General features: G+C 36.6%; 3 protein-coding genes and 1 pseudogene across 3 annotated transcripts; 3 read left to right on the plus strand and 1 right to left on the minus strand.

Annotated features, from left to right (window-relative positions):
- The first annotated feature begins 7,148 nt into the window (after positions 1 to 7,148).
- LOC125216990 (large ribosomal subunit protein bL19cy-like) lies at positions 7,149 to 10,780 on the plus strand. Its single transcript, XM_048118792.2, has 5 exons — positions 7,149 to 7,302; positions 7,380 to 7,664; positions 8,350 to 8,436; positions 8,536 to 8,669; positions 10,446 to 10,780. The coding sequence occupies exons 1-5, from the start codon at positions 7,276 to 7,278 to the stop codon at positions 10,552 to 10,554; spliced, it is 642 nt and encodes a 213-aa protein (XP_047974749.1). The 5' UTR covers positions 7,149 to 7,275; the 3' UTR covers positions 10,555 to 10,780.
- Positions 10,781 to 11,799: 1,019 nt separating this feature from the next.
- On the plus strand, positions 11,800 to 12,347 carry LOC125211810 (mitochondrial pyruvate carrier 4 pseudogene; annotated as a pseudogene).
- Positions 12,348 to 15,261: 2,914 nt separating this feature from the next.
- LOC125210505 (uncharacterized) lies at positions 15,262 to 17,398 on the minus strand. The gene is made up of 3 exons (XM_048110054.2): positions 17,116 to 17,398; positions 15,971 to 16,201; positions 15,262 to 15,485 (listed from the first exon to the last, which is right to left on the minus strand). Exons 1-3 carry the CDS (start codon positions 17,131 to 17,133, stop codon positions 15,438 to 15,440), a joined length of 297 nt encoding a protein of 98 aa, XP_047966011.1. The 5' UTR covers positions 17,134 to 17,398; the 3' UTR covers positions 15,262 to 15,437.
- Positions 17,399 to 21,017: 3,619 nt separating this feature from the next.
- LOC125209346 (ABC transporter F family member 5-like) lies at positions 21,018 to 24,468 on the plus strand. Its single transcript, XM_089066474.1, has 9 exons — positions 21,018 to 21,897; positions 22,093 to 22,434; positions 22,612 to 22,752; positions 23,079 to 23,255; positions 23,356 to 23,514; positions 23,589 to 23,690; positions 23,796 to 23,924; positions 24,033 to 24,137; positions 24,216 to 24,468. Exons 1-9 carry the CDS (start codon positions 21,034 to 21,036, stop codon positions 24,309 to 24,311), a joined length of 2,115 nt encoding a protein of 704 aa, XP_088922600.1. The 5' UTR covers positions 21,018 to 21,033; the 3' UTR covers positions 24,312 to 24,468.
- The last annotated feature ends 1,941 nt before the right edge of the window (positions 24,469 to 26,409 follow it).

A 26,409-nucleotide genomic window follows, 5' to 3' on the forward strand; every position in this document is an offset into this window, starting at 1 on the left:
ACATATATGGTATTGCTGTTCCTGAAGAAATAACTGCCCATGCTCCAGATGTGGTTAGTACAAAAGGAGGTGCAACTGACAAGAAAAGCAGGATTAAGTCAAGCATAGAGAAAGCAATTGAAAAAGCAAATAAACCTCATAGGCGTTGTGGAAAGTGTCACAAAGTTACTGATCATAATGCTAGAAGTTGTGGCAGAAAGGAGACATGATTGTTTTTTTTTTTTAATAGTCAGGGGTTTTTTTTTATTTATTTGTTGACATAGACTACAAATTATTGACATTTTCTCATTTGTTGTTTATATCTGATTTTAATCTCTATTGACATCTATTTATGATTCTGTTTTTTTTATTTTAAGATTTGTTTTCTGAGTTGTACACCTTTATACAAAGTGTTGACATTTGGTTATAAGTTGTTGACATTTCAATACAAGTTGGACATGCCTTGCTTTCATGCTCCTTCATGTTTTTAATGTGCACATGTCAACCACTTAAAAATTAAGTCAACTATATATACTGGTCATGTCAACAAGTAATATAATTATGTCAACTATGATGCACATCGTGTCAATGGCACATAACAGTCATGTCAACAACGCTACATATCGTGTCAACTACACGTACAAGTTATGTCAATTATGTTACAAACCATGTTAACTATGCGTACTAGCCATGTCAACAACTAATATAATTATGTCAACTATGGTGAACTTCGTGTCAACGGCATATACTAGTCATGTCAACTATGTTTTAAGCCATGTCAACTATACGTACAATCCATGTCAATTATGTAGGTGAAACTGTGAGATCTTTGCACAAAAATAAATTTGTTACCAAATCAATCTTTCTCCAATCAAAATCTTCTATTGTTCTAATCTCCTGTTGAATTCGCGACACAAAGTTGTTCTGGGATTGTAATGGATCCCAATGAGGCTGCCGATTTGTTATATTCATATACTGCATTTAACATTTTTTTGTTAGTGAAATTTGTCATCCAAATAGTTGACACAGAATTACTCACGCATGGGGATGTTGTCAGAAACAGGCGCGGAGGTGACGATTTTGCCCTTTCTCTTTCCTTGTAGTTCAGGTGTGCTGCCCATACATCAATTACACCTGTACTGATTTCTGAATGGGGTTTCAGAGATGAAAACACTCCTTTGCTTGCCCAAACAAAGCCATTAGTGTAGACACATAAATCACTGAAATGAAAGCGTGCAGACAACATTTAAATATCATTCATAAATTATGTCAACTGCATGTAAATATAAAAGGATTGTAGAGATTATTCAAAGAATTAAATTGTGCATACTCTTTTGTTCCTTCAGTTTCTACTATGTAGTAGTACATATCTCTTTCGTCTGGGTTCAGGGTTGTTTTCATATGTACGGCTCGTATTTCAAATGGTGAGCGTAGCACTGGGCTAGGACGCATTTCAGCACGAGTTCGTTTCTCTCTAGCTTCAGCCAGTGGAATCTCAGATATCGGAACAGGGTTCAGATGCTGTTGTCAGTGAATTTAATGTTAGTTGCAATTACAAATCATGTCAACTATATTACACTAATTGTTTCAATAACTAATATGATTATGTCAACTACACTACATATCATGTCAACTGCACTACATATCGTGTCAATAACCGTGTCAATTACATTTTAACAACTATTACAAGCAATGTAAACAATAATTCATTCATTTTTTTACCTTGTAAACAATCATTCTTCTTTCCGTGTTTTCAGGAGTTTTTTCTTTTTCCTCATGCATCTTCTCTTTCCCTTTATGTTCTTGTATTTGTATGTTGGATTCAGGAGGAGTGTCATCCAGTGTTTCAATACCCTCTCTCATCATATACTCAACAATTGAGCATGCAACTGCCTCCCTGTCTTCCTGAAACTCCATGCTATACCATGTCAATTATATTTTTATCTATGTCAACTATGATATCCACAATGTCAATAACTAATATAAAATCATATAAAAATATTCAAGATTTTAATATAATCATTATAAATTGTACCTGTTCATTTATGATATCAACAATAACATTTGTTGCCTTGATTGCATCTTCATTGTTGCTGATTTCAAAGTCAGTACATGCTTTTGATAATAGATGCAAGGCATTTTGTGTTCTTAAGTCTATATCAGCTTCATCTTCTGCTTGAATTTCAAACTCACTTTTCCTGTTCTCAAATCCTATAATTGATGCTTCAATATTGACATGTGCAGGAGATTCATTTGTTGGTGATGTCCTATCAGCTTCATCTTCTGCTTGAATTTCAAACTCACTACTCCTGTTTTCAAATTCTATAAGTGATGATTGATTATTGACTTGTCCAGGAGATTCAGTTGTTGGTGATGCCCTATCAGCTTCAACTTCTTCTTGCATTTCCAACTCAGTTCCACTGTTCTCAGATTCCATAATTGATTCTTGAGTATTGACATGTCCAGCATATTTAGTAGTTGGTGATGCCCTATCAGCTTGAACTTGTACTTGAATTTCCATCTCACTTCCTCTGTTCTCAGATCCTAAAACTGATGCTTGCTTGTTGACATGCTCTGAAGCATTGGCTTCTTGTTGTTGGAGAGATGGTCAACAGTTTGTCTGACCTCTTCAGGATTATCAACTGGTGATATAGGTAAATTTTCTCTATATCTTTCTTCTACAGCCTGTTCAAAAACTAGTTCAACAATGTATCAATAAAATGATGTATTAATCTAAATATAGGTTGATTATGTGCTTACTTTATCAAAGAAATCTCCCAATCTGAAAGTTGGAAATTCATTCAAATCTTCAAGTGTTTCGTTTTCTTTTTCAGCATTCCGTATTGAGTCAAATACCGCTTTCCAGTTATGAACAGCAACATTGTCGTCTATGTGAAATGACTGGGACAAATGCAGGAAAGTGTCACTCACAGATACAACCGGAGATTTTTGGCTTCCAATTGCGCTTCTAGCAATGTCACAAACAAATCCAAATAAATCATTATTCTTGATCTGTGAAGAAGCTTCTTTGAGGACTCTAACAAGATTGGTCCTTCCATCATTTATCTGATTGATGTATTTTAAAACATTTTTCACCATATCTGATGGGAGTATGTTCTGAGAAGAAGACCCCACTCCACTGTCATCTACATCAACTCTTTGTTCTTCATTCTCTTGCTGCTGCTCTTCATTTCGAATGTATCTCTTCTTTATATTTCCTAAACCAAAAACTCCTGCACTGATCTCTCTATCTTCTCTAGCTTGAAGATGCTCACTTTTCCATCCTTTCATTAATGGAAATGTCCGAGGAACAGGACGCTTGTCTTGTATAACTCTGTCTAAGTAGCAGAGCTGCATATGTTAAAAAATGCATGTCAATTACTATTGTGTCGTGTCAGCTAAATACAAAAGCCACTTAAAATAACTAATACAGCTTATGTCAATTATAGTACGAGCTATATCAACTACACACACAACCTAATGTAATTATGTTAATAATCAACAATGCAAAATGTAAAACATACCATAAGGAAGGGAAGTGGTCCAGCAAATGCATTCTTCTCTATGATTGACCAATTTTGTTTTGCAAATTTGAGAACAGAACAGATATTACATACGAACACCAATTTACATTTCTCACGTTATCCAGATCATCAATTATCTCTCCAATCTTAGATTTTACCATTCCACATGTTGATTGCTCAATCAATGTTGATTCTAGCAATAACAAAAACATTGTCTTAAACTGCCTTCCTCCTTGAAGATCATTCAACATAACCTTTAAAACATCGTTATGGTTCACACTTTCTTTTTTCGTACCACATTTCTTTGCTATCTTCGTCATGAAAGCTGCATTACTTTTATACTTATCTCTAGAATAAGTAATGTCACCTCTTGGGAATCCATATACAAGCTCCACATCCTCTTCAGTGATATGAATTTGTTTACCATTGTTAAGCTTTATCTTGCACTTATTCTCTTCAAAAAATTTTAATAATACTAATGCTAATCTGCTAGGAATGTAATCAATCTTGAAATGTAGGACACTCTCGAAACCCAACTCCTTCACAAAATTAATCTGTTTCTCATTCAGTCCGCTTATTGCATCAACAAAATACATCGGCTTCCTTTTCACTAGAAGCCTTTGAGATAGATTTTCAGCAATAACAATCTGTTTTCCATCCTCTACACTTTTCTTTTGCTTTTTCTTAACAATCATTAACTCTTTCTGAGATACTGAGGTATTCCTTTTTCGCTTGGATGTTCTTCTGTTTTCTGGTTTAAAATCAAACATAATAAATCTATATCAATTATACAAAGTATCATGACAATAACAAGTGTACTCTGTTGACATCAAGTGTGTGTATGTTACTCAAATTATTTCATTAGATATACCAATCACAATTAACAGAATTTCAGGCATTAAGTGTGCTCTATCATTAAAAGGTATTTTCCATATATAGTTAGAACAATTATATTATTACTATTATGTCAACAGTTAAAGTTGACATAACCTGTTGATTATCTTATAAAGTTTATGGCAAGTATACTCTGTTTATATAAATATGACTATGTCAACTATTATTTAAACAAGCTTAGAATATGTCAATAGCTATTGACATACTACTACAACCATACATATGTTTTCTACAGCCATCCTAACAGCCATTGAAACAAGCATACCCTATGTCTATAGTTGTTGACATACTACTACAGCCATACATTTGTATGTTTTCTACAGCCATTGAAACAAGCATACCTTATGTCAATAGTTGTTGACATACTACTACAGCCATACATTTTTATGTTTTCTACAGCCACTCTAACAAGCATACAATATGTTAATATTATTATGTCAATACCTATTCAAACAACAATACACTACTGTCAACAGAATATTATTATAGCTATGTCAATAGCTAGTATATAAAATGTCAATAATTTTAAAAATTAAAACAAATCTTAACTGGAAGGTGAAGCTTCTTCTCTTCCTTTTTTTACAGCAGCATTTTTCTTTGCAATCTGTTCTGATTCTACCATCGCAAATCAACAAAAAAATTTAGCAAGTATCGAATTCATAAAAAACGAAATCAAGATGTTTTTTAAAACACCAAAATCAAAGCAATATACTTAAAATTTGAATCAATTTCTTAACCTGAAGAAGTAGCTTCATGCGTCGCCGATTTTGACTGCTGTTCCTCAGCTTCAATCGATTTTTCAACCGATTCTTTCCGATTTTCCTCTTCGTTCGTCATTTAGATCAGCAAGATTTTCAATGTTTTCGGTTTGAATTTTGAAAATCAGCAAGTTTTTGCAGATTTTGAAGGATTCGAATTGTATGAAGATCAGCGAGATTTGAGATTTTTGACGAGAGATTTTAGAGAAATTTTAAGAAACTGGTTTGAAATCAGTTTGGATGTTTCACGCTTTTTTTATTTATGAAATTACAATTTTACCCCCTTGTTGACATAATATTGTATTTGTTGACATTTTGTTTAGCTTGTGGATTAGTGGCCCATATTGCATCTCATTTCTCAATTTAGCTAAATAATCTCAACCTAACAAGACCCTATATATATGTATGTATTAATGTATGTTTATTAAGTACTGTATTTAATTATACTAAAAAACTAAAGCCCTAAATTGAAAATTGAAACATACGACTTCTGTGAATCCGCCGCTCTCCTCTCTCCCTAACCCCTCCACCAATCCGTTCGTCGCCTGTCGCGGTGTCGCCCCTCCTCCATCGGCCAGCTCCGGCGACCTCCCTCCAAGCCTGTCGCCCCTCCAGCTCCAGCCCAACTCAGAAGGCTTTGTCTCACGCACCACGTCATCGCCCTTCCATAGCTTCACGTCTCCACAGCTCCGACGCCCTTTATTGTGTAATGTGGATTGCATATTTGTATTTGTTAGTTGATGTCTTGATGGATTATGGATATTATCAATGTAATGGTTTGAAATTGTTAAAATTTTATGTTCTGTTTTTTTTTTCTTTCCTGATTTTAGGTGTAGATTATTCGGTTTTTCGGTTTTAGGTTTGTTGGTTTTTCGGTTTTTCATTTAATTTCGGTTTTTCGGTTTAATTCGATTTTTAAGTTCGGTTTTTCGGATTTCGGGTTTTCGGTTTTCGGTTTCGGTTCGGTTTTGAATTTAGCCTAAATTCGGTTTTTCGGGTTCGGTTCGGTTTGGGCGAAAAACCGAACCGAAACCCGAATGCACACCCCTAGTTACCGATGATAGGCATGTATTGTATTGAAAGGTTGTTTGTGCATTTGTTGACGTAAAAACAATATATCAACATTTACGAAATTGAAATTGAAATTAAAATTAGTACTCACTTATTCCCAACTAAGTTGAGTCAAAAATTTTGAGCACGGAAATTAATAAATTATGTTGAAAAATAGGATAGATGGATAAAGTAAAAAGAGAGTAAAATATGTGATGAAATAAAGTAAGAGTGAATTGATGTTTTGTTTTTTGTCAAAAAAGAAAATGATTCAATTTATTACTATTAGATTAGTACTTTCCAATTTATATATAAACAAAATCTTTTATGAGTATTATAAATATATATTTTGAAAAAATATAAAGTTTGATTAGTATTATAAAATTTGAATTTATTTTCGATTATGGCGAGATTCAATCTTAACATACTTGTGATCATGAGTCAACACTTGCAAGACGCTATGATGGCACCAAATTTCAGGGAGCTCAACGTGAAGGAAGGTTTCGGCCGCTTGGGCACCAAATTTCACGGAGCTAAACCCTTCAACTACTCTGATCTCTCTCTTGACTCTCATACTTTTACAAATTATGATCCTTTAGGCATTGTTGTTCGTTGTAAAGCTAGCCACTGAACCCCGTGTTAGGAAACTCGTGCCCTCCATCATCAAAGAGCACAAACTCAAGAGCCGCAACATCAATGGTGTTTATGATGGTTCCGATTTTGTTGATGTTTTGCTCTTTGAATGTGGTAAAAGAGAATCCCAATAAAGATGACGCGATCATCGTTTTGTAGGAAATGATATTCAACGTAACACAGTACACGTGGTGTGTCCAACAAATCAGAATTTAAAGTTTTGGAATCTAAATAATTGATTAAACAAATCAATTTCAACCTAATTCTCCTAACTAATTAATTAATTAAACCTCAAATTCAAAAATTACTTCACTTTTCAACCCACTGTAAAATTTCAATCCCTAAGCAGATAAGGCTGCACTCCACATACATACACATATTCAGCTCATCTTCAACAGATATCAAATCATTTCCGAATCGCTGCATCAATCTCTCCAATGATGTCCTCCAACTTTCTTCCTCAGGTAAATTTCCCCTTCTCTGCATTCATTGCCTTCCAAAACTCAATAATAAACGCTTTTCAATATATGTACATGCGCAGACGTTGTTCACGGTCCCCAGATGTTCGGCGCAATGCCAGCCGAGGAAATTGGCGCTTTCAGCACTCTCTTTGCGGCGCCCCGGATTGGTTGTAGCGCGGCCTTTTGGATTTAATTTCGCGGAGAAGGATAAAAAGTTGTCTTTTTTGGTGAGGGCTGAAACCAATCCTGAAGCAGAAGCGGTAGTGGAAGAGAGCCAGGAAAATGTGGATATTGTGGAGTCTGAAGAGGCTGAGGTTGAGAAGCCGCCTTTCAAACCTAGGATAAAGCTCGGCGACATAATGGGGGTACTTTTCACTTTTCTCAATTCATCAGCGTTGCTTAATTCCTCGTTTAGCTTTGATTCTAGGATAAGGCCAGAGAAAAAATATGTACAAAATTTTGCTGGTTTTCAGTAATTTTGATTCTGGAGATGAAGGAAACTTTGGATTAGGTTGAGTCATGAACAGATGGCATCCTCATTTAATATTTTACAATATCATGTGGAGAGTATGCAGAGTTTCTCCATGAGTAGATTAGGTAGGTTAAATTGGGGCATTGTGGAGAGTATGCACAGTTTCGTGCCAATTAAGCCCAAGGTATAGAAAAGGCCCTAACATGAAGCAATTGATGAATTTTTATTCTACTTTACACTAATCCTTGATAAATGTGATTTTTGTTCCGAATTCTGTTGTTGCAAACTAACTATAACCAGTGGAAGTGTAAAAGTTGTGTAGTATTTTGTATTGGTTCAGAAACTTGGCACTAGTGTAGCACAATTGGTCTGAAAACTGTTTTGGAATCCAATAAATGATGCACTGTTTGAAATACTAAACTGTAGACTCATTTTATAGTACTCCTTAGTTAACGTTCTAAGTATATTCTACACAGCTCTTGTATCAAATAGTTTTGCATTCCTGTGAACATTTTAGAAGCAGAATAGGACTTTACTTATTGGTGTGTAAGAATTCCGCATTTGCTTGTTACAACCAGATACTAAACAAAAAGGCAATTGAAGCGTCAGACAGTGAAAGGCCTATCCCAGATCTTCGCACAGGAGATATCGTGGAAATCAAGCTGGTAAGTTGTCCATGGAATATACTATAATCATCTCTAATGTTATTGTTACTTGCCAAATTTTGTCAAGTTTTAAAAGCAAGAACATCTATTTGTTTGCAGGAAGTTCCAGAAAACAGACGAAGATTGTCTATATACAAAGGTATAGTTATATCGAAGCAAAATGCTGGCATCCACACAACAATTCGCATTCGACGTATTATTGCCGGTGTTGGAGTTGAGATTGTGTTCCCAGTGTAAGTACACTTATCATCTTGTTTTTGTTTTAATCTACTGATTTTGTTTCTTATTGTATGAGAATAAACTAATAATTGCAACAAGACTTGTTTGCAGAGATCTATTTAAACTTTTAACAGTGACAGGGTAGTTAGGAAACCAAGAAAATATCAGAAAGTCTGAACTTGGTCAATTATCCAGACCTCTCTGTTAATACTAAATGTCTTGAATAATTCAACTTTAGTTGGGTTTCAGCCAATGGAAACTTCAGTTTGGTTTTATCTTGGTCATCATTTCTGTTCGTTTCTCCAGTGCCTCTGGTGTTTTCTACTATATCCTGTTACTTTTGTTTATTTAATAAAAAACATTGACCTCACCATCTGATAGATAGCTTGAAAAACACCACAATTTTCTCTTCAAAACACAAGCTCTAGAGGACTGACTTGTGATTGCACCTGTATGCTTTACTATGTTTTGTTAAGAAACACTTAAGATAGATGAACTCCTTGTTTTTAGTTAAATGTCACATTATCTTGTCATTCACTTCACCAAGTCCATCTCATTAGATGTTTCTTGTCATGGATAAAAGCCCAAAACTGTTTTCGTGAGGATGAAGCAATGGATGTAACTATAATTGGATGGAAATGTATAGTTAAATGTTAAAATACGTTTAAACTGACTTAAAAGTATGGTACCAGTCATTAGGTGATATGTTATGCTGGTGCAGGAGCAGAAACTTTGTGCTTGTTTTCTCTTCAATTAAATATTCTCAGAGTAATTTTGGTGTTAGTAATGAATTGAAGTGAAACACAATAATTTTTGGTGCGAGAAGAATAGTAGAGTGCAGCTTTAATGTTCCCAAGTTGCTGTAGCTCCAATTTGGGGAGTAAGTATTGGTTCTTCCACTCCTAAATTTGCATTGAGAATTATCAGAAATAAGTACTCAATATTTGTTGCTCTTGATAAAATTTAACTAAGTACGATTTTCTTTGGGTAATCCTCATCAATTTAAAAACTTTGTTCCAAATAGAATAGTCACTATATTGGGGATTCAAAGGATTCTGTTCTCAGTACTTGTATGAAGTCTTGCAACAGGATAAGAAAAGTAGCGAGAATAAATAGACTTGTCCCTGAATATGATTTACAATTGTGAGATTTAGCAGAGACTCAAGTAATTATCTTTACTATTGAAGAGGAGAATGTAAGGAGCAGTAAAAATGGTTAAAGAAAGGGAGTGTTACTTAGTAGGTACAACTACAAGGACTACAATCCAGTTTACATTACCTTTATACCTCTATTACAATGGTTAGATAGGTATGTTTGGTTATAATCAGCATGTCTGTAAGATGAGAGCCTTGTGCATTGGTCTCAAATGAATATCTGAACCTTGGAGATGTGGAATGGATTATGAATTAGGGTTTCTGGGCCTCAATATGTGTTTTTCATATGCTCATTTTGCAAACGTGAACTTCATTCTATAAATAAATTTCCGTCAGCATATGCCAATTCATTGGCAAGTATATTCAACTTATCTTGCATTGGAATATTTTTTGTCTAGTTTTGTCACTACAGCATTGATTATACCTGTGTTAGGTAGTATTATTCTTGTAGTTCTTGACTGGCTGTTGCTAATATCAAACTTTATAGGTTCGATTAGCAAACATGTTCATTTGAGATTGACCTGCATTTTGTGCTGGAGCAACTGCTGATTGTTAGACTAGTACACAGTTATATTGTATCTGAAAGCAATTCGTAAAGAAGTTGATTTGTGTTGCATGGTATTGTAACTTGGACAGATATTCACCGAACATCAAAGAGATAAAAGTACTCAAGCACCGGAAGGTGAGGAGGGCGAGGCTCTACTATTTGCGCGACAAACTTCCAAGGCTCTCCACCTTCAAGTAGGAAAGAGCATCTGTTGATCAGCACCAACCTTAGATCTGTATTCCGTGTATCTCTACAGCCACAAAGCAAAGCATGTAGCTTCTCTGGTAAGTCTGTAGCTTTTTGTGTACGAGCTAGCTTCAGTTAAACTGGTTTTGAGTTTTGGTTGGATGTGCATTCCTTTGTATAAATGAATGATATTTTTGTTCAACTTACTTTAATTTATGGGCAGGACCAATTAATAGCATAGATAGGTTCCTTTCTGTTCCTTATCATAATTAATGTCTGCCCACTTGAATTGGTCCTCAACCACATTAGCTCACACAAATGGATCACCATTTGAATAATTTTAGCTTCATTACTGAATAATAATATGGTCTGACCGAGTCACATAAATAATAGCACTCCAAGGTTACAATAAATTTTATATATGTAGAAAACTAATGAATATATAATCCGGCTGCGCTGCGATAGAGACAAAGAGCGATGACTCGGATACAAGAACAACTATCCACTATAGGAAAATATTTAATCCCAAAACCTTGGATAGATAAGACCAAACAGACTTTACAGCCGCCGGAATGGAACTCCACTCCACCTATTATAGTAACATTAAATAGGTGAATATTTTTTTATCCACTATCAATTAAGTATATACATGAATATTAATCTAGATATAAGTATTATGTAGTGTTTATTGTCTAATACTTCTTCTCTATATTTTGGATTGTTCATAAAAATAACCATCTAGTACTAGCACTATTTTTGACAAGTTTATTTCTTTATAATATTAGCTTTATTTTTTAGTAATAATAATTCAATCATTTTGTATCCTCTCATTTTACTAATTTTACAATAACACTCGTATCATTCAGTATTAAGACTATTAATAGTGGACGATATGTTTTCATATCTTAAATTAAAATTAATAGTGAATTAGATTAGAGATATGGAGTAGACACTATCTTTAATTATGATCAGAATTGAATCGATGATTTTAAACCAGAACTGTCTTTTATACTTTAATTCAAAATTGGAATACTATGATTCGGTTTCTATTTAAAAATTTTGAACTGCCATTTTGTCGCAAAACTCAGAAAGACACAAAAAAAAAGTTAGGAATAAAGATTTTATTTGAAAAACCCGTTCAAAAACCGGCGGATTTGACATACCTAGATTATAAGTATATGGGATAAGATTAGTACGACACTTACGGTTGAAATAGGTAACTTCCATGAAGCAAAAAGCCAAATCCGATAGAGACATACACAGCAAATAGTTAAGACAAATTGTTTAAAGACACAGCAACTACAAAATATGATGATATTTATAACTTAAGTAACACCTACTCTGCTACTCATAGATAGAGAAAGTGAGAAAGAGAGATGAATTCGAAGCTCCGGAGTCTGTGGAACCACCCGGCGGGGCCGAAGACGATCCACTTCTGGGCGCCGACGTTCAAGTGGGGGCTGAGCATCGCCAACGTGTCGGACTTCTCGAAGCCCCCCGAGACGCTGTCGTACCCGCAGCAGACGGTGATCGCCATCTCGGGGGTCATCTGGTCGCGCTACTGCTTCGTCATCAAGCCGTGGAATCTCAACCTCTTCGGCGTCAACTCCGCCATGGCTTGCACCGGTCTCTATCAGCTCTCCCGCAAGCTCCGCCACGACTACTCCTCCGTCGACCAATGATCACCGGTCACTTTTACTTTACTATTCCACTTTCTTTCATTTTCTGTAAAATTAAATCAACGCCTTAAATTAGATTTTAATTAACCTACATGAATTATACTAAATCATCGTAACTTAGTTTAATACTCTCTCTGTCTAAAAATAAATTGACAATTGCATGAGTTTTTACGTGTAATTGGTAAAGTAGAAATATGGAGAAAAAAATGTGGTGAAAGTAATGTTAGTGAATTGTGAGGTCCATCTTCAGAATGACTTAGTACGATTAGTATTAGTTAAAATTTTCTATTTCAATTAGATTAATTTTGATGAACCGTCCAAAACGACAATACTTTTTATGGAAGGACAGAGTATAATGACGAATTTCTTGGAATATAAAAATGGTTGGGTTTGGGAAAATGAAATTAAGAGGTGCGGTGAATTATTGATGAATGGCGACACTGAACAAATCAGAAGGGTTGCCCATGCCATGGGATTTTCTATTTTGTTTGATATTAATATTCTTATATTTGATGTGACAGTTTTTATCTTTTTATTAAAAAAATTCAAAGCCAATTTCGATTTGTTTGATTTGAAATCCAACATCAGCATATGCGGTCCGCAAACAACAACCACCGTCAGATGATTTAGTCACAATTTATCGTCTAACAAATAGAAGTGATTATTTGCTGACATTAGTCGATATAATCATATAATATTATTTTATTTAAGGAGGTTTAACCCTCTTCGACGTGGCGTGAATTCATCTCTATTTGGTCTAATTTGAATAGCTTGAGCGTTTTTGTGGGTGTGTGACTGACTTTCTTTTCGCCGAATTTGCGACGTGGAATCTTTGACTGCCTACCAAATTAAATTAGAGGAATATTCAAAATAGTGTACAAAAACCACAAAAATCGAAAGTTCACGAATTTTCCGTTAATTATATAATTCATGTATTCCAACTTATATGAAGTAAGAAAATAAAATAAAAAAGAATACGCAATAATTTTTGCTACAGGAAAATTTAAATTAATTAATTTGGAATATCTTAAGAATATACAAATCAATTACTATTATAATTTATAAATATCTCATCTATTATACATAGCCACATAGGACCACACATGACATTGAATTTCTCACCTAACTCCATTTATTTCTGACACAAGACTTTAAGTTTAATCACTAGCAGTGGCAGAGCGTTTTTATGATTTAATGGAAAAAAGATGGGACGAGGATAATATGGACCCACGCACACAAAAAAAAACCCGAGCAAAATTCTTTAAATAGATTTTTTTTATTAATGAATTAAAAATGTAAAAAGAAGTTAATGCATTCATCACTTTTAAGTGTAGCCTATTATTTACAAATTCCCGCGTTTAAAATAAATTCACAAATTCATCAAATTAAACAATTTACGGAATTAAAATTTCACTACGGATATGGGAAAAATACGAGCTGTATATATAGATTAAAAAAAATAAAAATAAAAAAAAATAAAAAAATGGGAAGTCCGCGCGTCGCCGCAATGGCAGATGTCTGCACGCCCTTCCCGCGAAGGCCGCGCCCTTCCCGTGTCCGCACGGGACATCCGTATCCGCCCTCCGTCGCCCTAATGCTGGACTTCCCGCACGCCCTTCCCCGAAGGCTCTCCGAAGTCCGCCGGGACATCCGGCGTTGAGGATGCTTTAAAGACTGTTTTTCAGTTTGTAGTGGTGTCTTGTTGACATATTCATGTAGGGATCGGTATTGTTTTTTAACATTAATTTTCACTTAATTATTATACAATTACTTTTTCTCTCTTAAATATATAAAATTTGTTAGTTTAAATTATTTTTATGAAAAATATATCAAATTAAATGTACTCTATTTTGTTACATATTAATAGCTTAACCAATTAGGCATTCAACAATTGAGGGGTGGGACAAGAATATAGGCAATGTGCAAATCATTCAAATGGATCCTCTGTAAATAAAATACTATAATCATATAAAAATTTTAATGTAACGTAGCCATCATAATGGAAAAAATTGTAAGATGTTGTATGAGTTATATCCATAGAGTCATTCTAATGCTTATAGCACTCTAATTTAAAATCAAGACCAAATCTCTACCTTTAGATTTAAAATGAGTGGATGAGATTAAATCTTACGAATCTCAATAAATAGTGGACAAAATATCAACAAAAGGGTAATATCGTCATTATGTTATTATATGATAATTTTCGAGAATGTTTTTTTATATCAACATAGTGTATTACAAATATCAACAATATGACATAAGAATATCAACACTAGTACAAGAAAATATCAACACATATTTATTGAGATTTTTACATGGTTTTATTGAGACTTTTTGATGTATTTGTTGATAAAAATCTGGTTATCAACATTTACGAAAACTAAAATAAAAATATCAAATTTCATCATCCGAATGTCGTCGGAACATATGCAATTGAGATTTCGTTGGAATCCTTATAATATTATCTTTAATTTGATATATTTTTTGCGAAAAAATAATTTAAATTGAGAGAGTTACGTAAATTTAAAGTTTTAAGATGATTTTAGTGAGAGGGAATTGACATTAATACCCTCTAATATTATTTATTAATTTTCTTAATTAAAAATATAATTCACGTGGCATTATTTCAACCACTAGATTTTCTAATCTAATGGCTAAGATTTAGTCTTAGTTTGGTTATACTAATTAGTTAGCAATTGATCACTCCCCTATATCGATATTCTTATAACATAAAATATGTCGTGTTTTTCTATCAAGTGTCTTGACTTATAGCATGAGATTCATTACATATATGATAATAGATATATGATAATAGAGTGGTGTTAATCTGCTAACTAAATTACAATAATAACTAATAACTTTTCAATTTTGTGTATTAAAATTATCAACATAAAGACATAATTATATCAATACAACACGTAAATTTAAATATAACACATTGATCACACACCTATGATAATATGAATTCTCAATATCAACTTAGAGAATAACTAATGAGAAACCTCGAGATGAAGCATTGTAAATAATTATAACACATTAATTACCAAAACCTTATTATCAAATTTAAGTCAAGTAATAAAGTTTAACATGAAATCTTCAGTAATCATGCTCTGTTCAAATAACTGTTTCATAAACAATGGTCAAAACCCAAGGTAAATAACAACATTTCATTACACCATCAAACATACAGCTCGAAATGCAGCCTCCCGTAGCGAATCAAGCCTTAACGCAGCAGTTAAAGTAGCTGAAGATGCTTCGCCTCGCCTGCACCACAACAATGTCAGCAACATCACAAACCACTACTCTGAAGAAAAAATACTAATGCCAATGAGGCACCAATGTTGCTCAACAAGAAGTGACACTTCTTATGAATTAAACAATACGTTCGACATTGCTTTCTGCATCACATGGCTTATTCATTCATCCATAGCAAGTGTACACCAGTAGATTCTATTGGACCAGACATAATGCAATTATTTCCAACATAAGTACGAAATCAAGGGACCCGTCCCAATCCTATTCGACCTACACGACTCCGATGCTATATGACACCACCACCACATGCCTTCAAAATCTTGAATCATTTGTGGACCTTAAGCAAAAGATATACACAACTTTTCCCAAAAAAACAATTCATTCAAATCAGACGTTGGTTGATAGCGCATATCTTTTTCGACTCTTCTAAATACACATCATCTGATACTTAAGTGGACCATTAACACAGGTATACTATATGAACAGAAGTGTACTGTTGGGGAGTTGTTCTGATGATAGTCGCGATGATCATTAGGAGCTACGGTGGTGTCTCGTGTGGTTGAAGGGATGAGTTCGTCCTCGTTCCCAAGACTAGCCCTTGAAGGGTCCCTCTTGTTTTGCTTCCTCATCTCTCTTATTTTCGAGAAATCCATAGAATAGTCGGGTAACGGTCCCTTTTGGTCCCAGTCCCCAAACTGTGGGACGGATAGCCATGGCGCATTCCTCTACACAATCCCCAAAAGCTCGTGATTAGGAAACAATCAAAATCCAGCCTTTTTCAATATTATGCCAAATTTCATGCTCATCAATCTCAACCTAATTGCATCTACAATATATTATTGTTGATTTTGCAAATGAAATTAGTGACTCAGGTCATACGACTCATACGATATAATCAAAAGGGTTAGTCATATACCCAAAGACGAAGAAAAGAAGAATCGGTCCATTGCCAATAGCTGTCCAAAAGCATATGCAGATCAACATCTGATTTGAATATTGAAGCCACATAATGACTACTCAGATACAGTTGTTAATCTCTATAATTGACTCATTCATGCCTTTCTTAAGCATGTGCTTCTGAATTGAATGGTGACAGTTAGACAGATCAAAAAATAAAGTTTTTTCCTTTTTTGCAGAAAGCATCTTCCATTATTTCAATGAAGACAAATCAAAATGGCAGAGAAGCATAACAGTAACATTCACAACTAAGACTGGACTTTCTATCCCAACATAAAAAATAGCTAAAAAATAATAAACAACAACATCCATAATTCTGACTTCATCAAGAATATTACTCCCAAAGAAAATTCAACAATTTGATTTTCATCATTTCATCTAGAAAAAAACCAAGTCTTTACAAAGAATTTCAACAATTAAGACAGAACAAGAATTAAAATAATAGTTGTGCATGCAACAACTGTAAAACAACAATCAGATAATTACAAACAAGGAAAAATTAAATGAAATCAGAAAATCTGAGTTCCAATTCAGATTCTTTCAAACATCAAACACAGATTACACACAATCATACGCTTAGAAACATTGAAAACACCATGAATTTGTTTTAATACAACAAAAAAGCACTTGATACGGAAAAAAGAAACGATTTTTATCACTGAAAATCCGAGAATCAACATACCTCCTTGCGATCTTCCATCAGATAAAACTAAAAATCTTGGGATTTTCTTGAATTAAACGAACACCCTTTTTTGCCACCCAAAATCTTGTAAAAAGCAGTTCCACAAAAAAAAGATAGCTTTTTGGGTAATATAATTACGACTGGAAAACAGAGCAAGCGATGAAAAATTCAAGAAATCGAAAAAAGGGCCCAAGATTAAGCGGAATTGTGGTGGGCAGAAGAGAAAGCAATCACAGGTTTTAAGACAGATGGCTTTACACACGTCTGCCCTTTTAATACAACTATGATGTGTGACTGTGTGAAAATCTAATTAAATACGGAGCATTATAATATAAGATCATCAAAAGTAGTTATTAAAATTAAATTGTGTTTTTAATTACAATATCGCCCCTGGGATTTAACACGGTTTGGCTAACCATAGCAACGTTACTTTTTCTAGTTTTTACATTGCTTAGCTGTGAGGGTCTCTTTAGATGTTTAGAATTGTCTAATGGCTGGGCTTGCGCAGCTGGCCCAGGCCCGTATCGAACCGGACAGGCTGAGGTCGGGCTTCACCCAAGCTCGTGATTGAAGCGGGTTGTACTTTGCCGGATTTCATTTGATAAATTTGGACCTTCCAGATAATTTTCGACACAATATGAACACTCACGAAATTAATCAGTTTGTGCACTTATCTGGTTGACCTGATAAAAATTTGGTAATTTCGAATTAAGTTTGTGTTGGGTAGAGTTTGATTCGGGTAACCCATTAAATTTTATTATCTATGTTTGTGTAAATCAGATTTAAATTGTGTAAATTTGGTTTATATCAAGTAAGTCATGTTTAAAGACAAGTATAATCATCTGAATCATGTCTAATCATGTAATATTATATTATATTTTAATCATTAAATATTTGTACCATTCCATGTCAACATTGATTTCTAATTGCAACTAATGTTCTATCCAGAGCATATTCCTTATAGACCTTGCTAGACAGATCATAAGCTTTGAAATAAAATAAGTTCTGATGCATCCAAAGAGGAAGTTTCACATCCACATAAAAAATCCTACCATAATAGAAACAACCCACGATGATATAACCAACAAAAATCACAGAGGGAGTAAACTAGTTAGGAGTATATATTTGGATGGATGAACTTACAAAGCTATCGAGTACCTGACGGTTGTATCTGAGAAATGCTTGGTGGGGATGGGCGGACCCAAAGTGTAGGGGGAGGGGCTTAAGCCCTCAATAAAATATTCTTTTAAACTTTTTTCTATTAATTTTTTAAAAAATTTTTAGTCAAGTTTAGTGGAGTATAAGTTATAGTGTAAAAGTTCTACAAATTATCTAAATTACTCAAAAATATACATCAAAATAAAATTTAGAAATCTCAGCCCCTATGAATGATTATTTATGTGACCGCCCCTGTTGGTGGGTAAAACCTTGCTCAATGTCCCATACTTCACCCTTTAATTGAAGTGATTTAAAGATATAAGAAAGTGGATTTTCAAAGAGCCTTACCATCTATAAATTGAAATTCTACTGCACACCTTATGGATATTTCTTTCATTGTTTTCTGCGAGCAAGGTAGTTGCTAAAAAGATGACAATTATATAGGATTGAATGACATCTATCGGATAAAAAAATTGGATGACATTATTTGTTTTAAGAACTCCAAAAAACACAGAAAAGCTTAATAATGCATGAGTTTTAGTAAGATCAATCCACCTATATAGATGACGCCAAAGAGCCAGTTAGTAAATGACAAAGTTCCTTGAATTACAATATATTTAATAAGAAAAAGGAAACAATAATGTTAAGCATGGATGCACTTAAACATCAAGAAAGCATACGTCAATTGAACTAAAAACCTTAATAGAGGACCATGTTTGAAAGTTAAGCATCTAATAGGTATCGGAGCAGAACACCGATTTATTTGATTCGAGTCAATGAGTGATTGTCATTACTTGGATTTGAAATTAATAGAAAAAACGGATCTTTGATTGCGAGTGATGTTTTTAAATTCTCTCTTATAAAAAACAAGAAAATATAGTGTGGGCATCAAAATTTATAAGAAAATAATCATAAATTCACTAGAAATTTTCAAGTGAATCGAAGCTGCCGCTATACACAATAAACTTACGTGTAAAGTAGTAACGTTTACGCAACGTGGACACCTTGCAGACGATGTACTTTTTATGATAATCATACATAAACATAGAGTCGCGATACTCCAAAAAAATCATCGTATCCTTGACCTCATATGGATGTACATCACAAAAGGGATACTCTTGTTCGTAACTCTTCACACGAATCCAACTCAATTCCCTTCCTTCACATCTCGTTTCATAAATCTCCATCCACCACGTTATTAAATCAAATCGCACAAACGAGCACTCATCTTCTGCAAAAAATCATACTATATTTATGATCCATCGGAATTCTGATAGTCTCAAACACTTCATTCATCATGTCCAATTTTAGTATCTCCCAACTACAGTCCATACGGTACACGCGCCAATGTGCAAAGTAGTCATTATACTTTGGCTTAGATTTTATGGGACTCTCCTCGACAAGTTCTAGATCATCAAGCATGCCGTTGTCGGCCAACTCCCTCCAACAATCTGCCCTTCCTAGGTACACATGGGTGTGGATACGGTTGTGTGACCTGCACGACAACAGTTGCACAACTTTGTAATCTTCGTCCACGATATTTGACATGAGAGAGGAGTTGTGAATGGAGAAGCTTGAGTTGGCCCAAAACAGGGTTGCATATGGCTATAGGCTGCTTACTAAGTGTTGTGCAGTCGAAGCAGATTGGACCCTTAACCGGCCCATATGCCCTAAGTTGTTGTTATTGCCATTCCAGGCTGATTCTTTGTCTTCGAAGTGCTCGCTTTTATATGAGAATGATAATGACCTCTCCAAGTAACTTCTCACTATAATATTCCGAGCATTCAAATAACTTTTACATTCTAAAAATATTGATTTGTCATTGTTGTTGTTGTAATTATGTAATTTTCTGAAAGATGGAGAATCGATTACCTTGCACCAGAATTTGCAGACAGTTCGGCATCTCAAGAGGGAATGCACAGGTGCAGTCAAAACATCAAGAAACTCTGTCAAAACATGATTGTTCATTGCTATATATTTGATTGTAATGGAATAATGTGATGAAAAGATCGGTGAAGTATATATTGTGTTATTCAATTGATTACATCCTTTTGTATGCTATGAAATGCTATACGTGGTAATCTAGAATAAGGAAAATATTCTATTCTATATGGTAATTTGATTTTTTCCCTTGATTGTGGACATCTCAATTTCTCTCCAACACTATAACTCATGATCAAAATGATACGTAATATTCAACCGTAAGCAAAATAAAAACACTTAATTTTCCGACTCAGTTAAATTAACGTGTCAAAGTTTATCTAATTATTATGTGGAGTGAGAAAATGAACGAAATTTTTAGTCCATATATAAATGAGTCGTGTAACATCGAATTTGCTAGAATGTCAAAATTTTGAAATTTCATGAATTTGGCGGATTTGAATATCATTAATTCCAGAATGTACACGTGGCTAATGCATGGTGTAGAAATTTTGGTCTAACGTGGCTTGTAAATTATTGGGGATATGCACCACAATCTAATTGATTGCTTGAAACAAGACTTAAATTTACACGAATAGACCATAGGAATTATCAGGAGTATTAATTCTTATGATTCTTGAATAAATTAACTGTGATCTTTATACTTTTATACAACTATAATATTAATAATATTTTTTAATGTTAGACTAGAACTAAATGTTCTACTTAAACAAAGTAAATAATTAGTCCATAAATGTATAAATTACAATTATTTTTTATTTATATATACATTTCATGCAAACAAGATTCATAGTAGTAATTCTTAACACGAAATTAATAATGGAATTATCAACAAACCTCCAATTAATAGGCCTAAAATCTCCATTTCTCATCGGAAAAATCCCCCTTCCCGAATCCATCCCCGCCGTCCGGCAGCCCCATCTCCGCCCCATCTCCGCCACACTCCTCCACACCCCGCCCTTCAGGAAAAACCCACGTCGAATTTCCTCCAAATCAACCTCAATTGCCACCCCCACCGCCGCTCTTCAGCAAGGAGACCGCGAAGATATCGAATCCCTCTTCTCCGATCACAGCTCCGCACAATCAATCAACAATTACAACCGCGGCAACAAAATTCTCACCGGGGCCTCTTCCATTTCGTCGGGGGTAAGGCTAGAAAACGTGAGCAAGAGCTATAAAGGCGTGACAGTGTTGAAAGACATTAGCTGGGAAGTGAAAAGGGGGGGAAAGGTTGGACTTGTCGGCGTTAATGGCGCGGGGAAAACGACCCAGTTGAGGATTATATCGGGTTTGGAAGAACCCGATTCTGGGACTGTGATCAAAGCGAAGGATAACATGAAAGTTGCATTCTTGAGCCAGGAATTTGAGGTCTTGGATTGTAGGACTGTGTGGGACGAGTTTTTGAGCGCGTTTGAGGAGGAAATGGAGGTCTTTGAGAGGCTGGAGAAGGTGCAGAAGGCGCTGGAGAGGTCTGTGGATGATATGGAGCTGATGGGGAGACTGTTGGATGAGTTTGATTTGCTGCAGTGCAGGGCTCAAGCTGTGGATTTGGATGAGGTTCATGTCAAGATCAGTAAGCTGATGCCTGCGCTCGGATTTGCACCTGAGGACGCGGATAAGCACGTTGGATCGTTCAGCGGAGGGTGGCAGATGAGGATGTCACTTGGCAAGATATTGCTGCAGGTATCATTAGCCATGTGAGGATTAGATTTTTAACTATGTTTGAATTAGTTTTGAGTTCATAGTGCTGCTTGTTATAGTTTTGAGTTGGTTGTGCTGCTTGTAATGGTTTAGAAGTGTGATTAGACTGCATTTGACATGACTTATGTAGCTGTTGTTGTTGTTGTTGTTGTTAATCGTCTGTGAGATTATTTGCAGGATCCTGACCTGTTGCTCTTGGATGAACCTACAAATCACCTTGATCTTGATACGATTCAGTGGCTCGAGGGTTACCTGAAGAGGCAAGATGTGCCAATGGTGATCATATCCCATGATAGGGCTTTCCTTGATCAGTTGTGTACTAAGATTGTTGAAACGGACATGGGTGTTTCGAGAACATATATGGGAAATTACTCAGATTATGTTATTGCAAAGGCGGCATGGGTTGAAGCTCAGTTTGGTGCATGGGAGAAACAGCTTAAGGAGATTGGACACACTAGAGAGCTCATTAACCGGTTGAGTGCAGGAGCTAATGCTGGCCGTGCTTCTACTGCTGAAAAGGTCTGTGTTAAATCTATTGTTCAATTGTATTTGATCTTAAGTATAGTCTCATACTTTCCGATTTTCTAACCTCCCCCGCATTTTTCAACTTTCAAGACATGTAGTAAGTCGCAATTTTATGATTCTTGTTATGTTCTTGAGAATTTCTTCTTGTCTTTTAAATTGTGGTGGAAACAGAAGCTCGAAAAACTCAAGGATGAGGAGCAAGTTGAGAAACCTTTTATTCGAAAGCAGATCAGAATTAGGTTCCCAGAGCGAGGAAGAAGTGGTCGAACTGTGGTGACTATGAAAAACCTCGATTTCAGCTTTGAGGATAAGGTAATTGACTTGTACTAAAGCTTTTATATAGAGATCTTGTTCCTTTGAATTCAGGACTTATTTCAGTGCTTCGAAATTCTGAACTCTGTGTCTCAGCATATCAGTCATGTGGCCATTAAGCATATAGTTTGTCATACGAATTGAATCTGTTCCAAAACGAAGAACTAGAGTTTACTCTATGTGAGGCATTAGATATGCAAGTTCTATTTCTATGGAGTTCATGAAAAAATTGTTTCCCTACTAGCGAATGTTTTCTGTTTATGGGGTTTATTTCATTACTACCAGCCATCTTTCTTTGCTCCATTCATGTAATAATCGTTTCCCAGGTTCTGTTTAAGAATGCAAACTTGACAGTCGAAAGGGGAGAGAAACTTGCTATTCTTGGTCCAAACGGGTGTGGAAAAAGTACGTTGCTGAAACTGATTATGGGGATGGTAAAGCCAGACCGAGGTGAAGTTTTGCTTGGGGAGCACAATGTCTTACCAAACTATTTTGAGCAAAATCAGGAATGTTTTTGCTATTTACCATGTCTTTCTAAAAAAATGGGTATTTGTCGTCTGTTTTCACTTATTCTATTTGGTTTAAGACACCCAATCCCTTTTGCAGGCGGGGGCCCTTGATCTGGACAAGACAGTGATAGAAACTGTTGGTGAAGTTGCAGAAGACTGGAGACTCGATGACATAAAGGGTCTCCTAGGTCGCTGCAACTTCAAGGCGGATATGCTTGACCGGAAGGTTTCCTTTCTCAGTGGTGGTGAGAAGGTATACATCCATTTCTATGGTAATTGTTTCGTTGCAATATTCTGTTGGAGCTGAATTTAGATTTCCTTCGACAGGCCCGGCTTGCATTTTGCAAGTTCATGGTCACACCTTCAACACTTCTAGTTTTGGATGAACCTACCAACCATTTGGACATACCCACAAAAGAGATGCTTGAGGTTTGCTTTCTAACCCCCCATACGTATCACTTTTTTTTGGAAGGATGGAGTATTTCCGATTACATTCATGATACTCTTTCTTGATTTGGTATGTTTACTTATCAGGAGGCGATCAATGAGTACCGAGGGACTGTCATCACTGTTTCACACGACAGATATTTCATTCGCCAAATTGTTAATCGAGTATTGGAAATAAAAGATGGGACGATACAGGACTATGCAGGAGACTACAATGTAATTCAAAGTCCACGCTTCTTTGTTGATGGATTATATCAAACTGTCATCCTCTTATACGATTTTTTAGAATATCGACACTGTAATTATTTGTTTTGATGCTCGTAGTATTATCTGGAGAAGAACCTAGAAGCAAGAGAAAGGGAGCTCGAAAGGGAGGCCGAGTTAGAGGAGAAGTCTCCAAAAGCTAAATCCAAATCCAAGATGACAAAGGTATGTATGAAGCTGGAGATTGTTAGGTCATTTGTTAAGTAACCTCACAATGTGTGTGGGCTATTGTTTTACGAGCAGGCGGAGAGGGAAGCTCGGAAGAAGCAGAAGATGCAGGCGTTTCAAGCTGCTAAGCAGAAATCCAAAGGACATAAAAATGCTAAAAGATGGAAATGAAAGAGAGTCATATGCATTAGAGTTAGGGGGGATGATAGCTCAATTAGTATATGTTGTTCATTTGGAAATTACATACATAGGTAACTTGTATCAGTAAGAACATCATGACTTGTATAAACATACAATCTTATGAAATTTCTGCAGTTAACTTCTCAAAGTCCATGCTTCTTTTTATGGATTATATGAAGAAAAGTGTCTTCCTCTTAAAAGATATTTTTTAGAATATTGATACAATATTATATGTTTTGAGGGAAATAATGTTGGTGAGCCTTTTGGTACGCGGATGGGGAATTATAATTCGATTATTTGCAAGTACTCCACATCAACTTCCCGACAAGCCACGAAGCTAAAATTTGCCACCTAATCTCGCAAATGGGAAATCAAAGTACTCCACGTCAACTTCCCGACAAGCCACGTAGTAAAATTTGCCACCTAATCTCGCAAATGGGAAATCAGCACCTAAGACGAAGTTCGAGAAGATGACAAGTTAAAATTCGTACTAGTAAAAATTAAAATTTTTGAATTTTTTGTGATATTAGAGGCTAATTATTGGAATAAAAGAAAATTAACTTTTTGTAATAAAAATATCAAGACATTAGAGCATCCGCAATGGTCGGCTAGCGACCGGCTAGCCGATTCGTCGCGCTGGCCGATCGGCTAGCCGAACCATTGCAGTCGGCCAGCGCAAAATCGGCGAGCGGATCGGCGTGGGCTCGCCGATCGCTCGTCGCTGGCCGAAACGCTAGCCGATCGGCTAGCCGCCATTGTGGAGGCCCGATCGGCCAGCGCCGATTTTCGATTTTTTTTTAATATTTTTTTTTAAATCATATATAAACACGATTTTCGTTTCATTTTCATTTGCACCACTTGTTTTAACGAGTTTTCTCTCTCTCTAAGTTTCTGTTCAAGAGCATCATCGAGTGATGGATCACAACAACGAGTCCAGTCCGGCGACGAGCGGCTCTCAGACTCCCACAGTACCCGTGGGATCTGGATGGGGGCAGATGGACCCGGGATTTAACATCCCTTGGAATCAAATGATGGGGATGATGGCTGGTGCGCCGGGGGGGGAGGGCGATGGGGGGGAACCAGGAGGATATGCCGGGGGGGTATGCCGTGGGGGATGCCGGGCGGCGGGCAGGGGAGCGGCGGGCAGTCAGCGCCAGGGTGGGGGGGTATGCCCCAGATGCAGCAGCAGATGATGCTGCAGCAGATGATGGGGATGATGTGGCAGGGGGGGATGCCGGGGGGGATGCCGCACGGTATGCATCCCGGGATGCCGGGGGGGGTGCAGGGGTCACCGGGAGGGGACGCGGTATATCGGCCCTCGCTTGATTTTTTGACGGCTTCGTCCCACACGTCGACCCCGGTGGAGACGCAGTTCTCTGGCGATGACCTTCTGTCATTGCATGATATGGGGATCGATCTCGGGGACGATGATACTCCCGTTCCAGCGACGCCGGCCGTGCCGAGGAAGAAGACGAGGGGGAAGGGGAAGGGCAAGGCGGTCGTCGAGTCATCGCAGCCCGCTGCCACTGGCCGGAGGAAGTGGACGGAGGATGAGTACGCCGCGGTGGCCAAGGGGTGGTTGGAGGTGTGCGACGATCCACTGGTTGCGAACAACCAGCGGGTCGTCAACATGTTGGCGAAGATCAGGGCTGCCTATAAGAACCACTGCCCGCACGGGAAGGACTTCAGCAACGAGGAGGTCCGGAAGGGGTGGGAGCGCACCAGGGCCGCGGTGGGCCGTTTTGCGAATTTGTACGCCAACGCCCTCCGTCAGCTCAGAAGTGGGCAGACTGAGGATGACGCCCGGAGGATAGCCGCGAGTCAGTTCCCCTTGGAGGGAAAGTATAAGGAGTTCACCTTCTGGGAGTGCTTCTTGTTGCTGAAGGACTCGGAGAAGTTCCGGGCGGGGTGCGACGTTGGGTGGCCGAAGAAGCAGCGACTGAACTATAGCGGCGACTACAGCGGCAGCAGCGGCGGATCCCACGACCTCCCCCCCGGATGCTGAGGAGTTTCCATCCCCTCCTTCTTTTACTGGTCGCCCCCGCCCGATTGGACACAAGCGGGCGCAGCGGGCTGCGAGGGGCGGATC

This window comes from Salvia hispanica, chromosome 3 (genome assembly GCF_029641045.1).
Source record: "Salvia hispanica isolate PSC_SH4W2 chromosome 3, Shi_PSC_v1, whole genome shotgun sequence".
Taxonomy (NCBI): Eukaryota; Viridiplantae; Streptophyta; class Magnoliopsida; order Lamiales; family Lamiaceae; genus Salvia; species Salvia hispanica.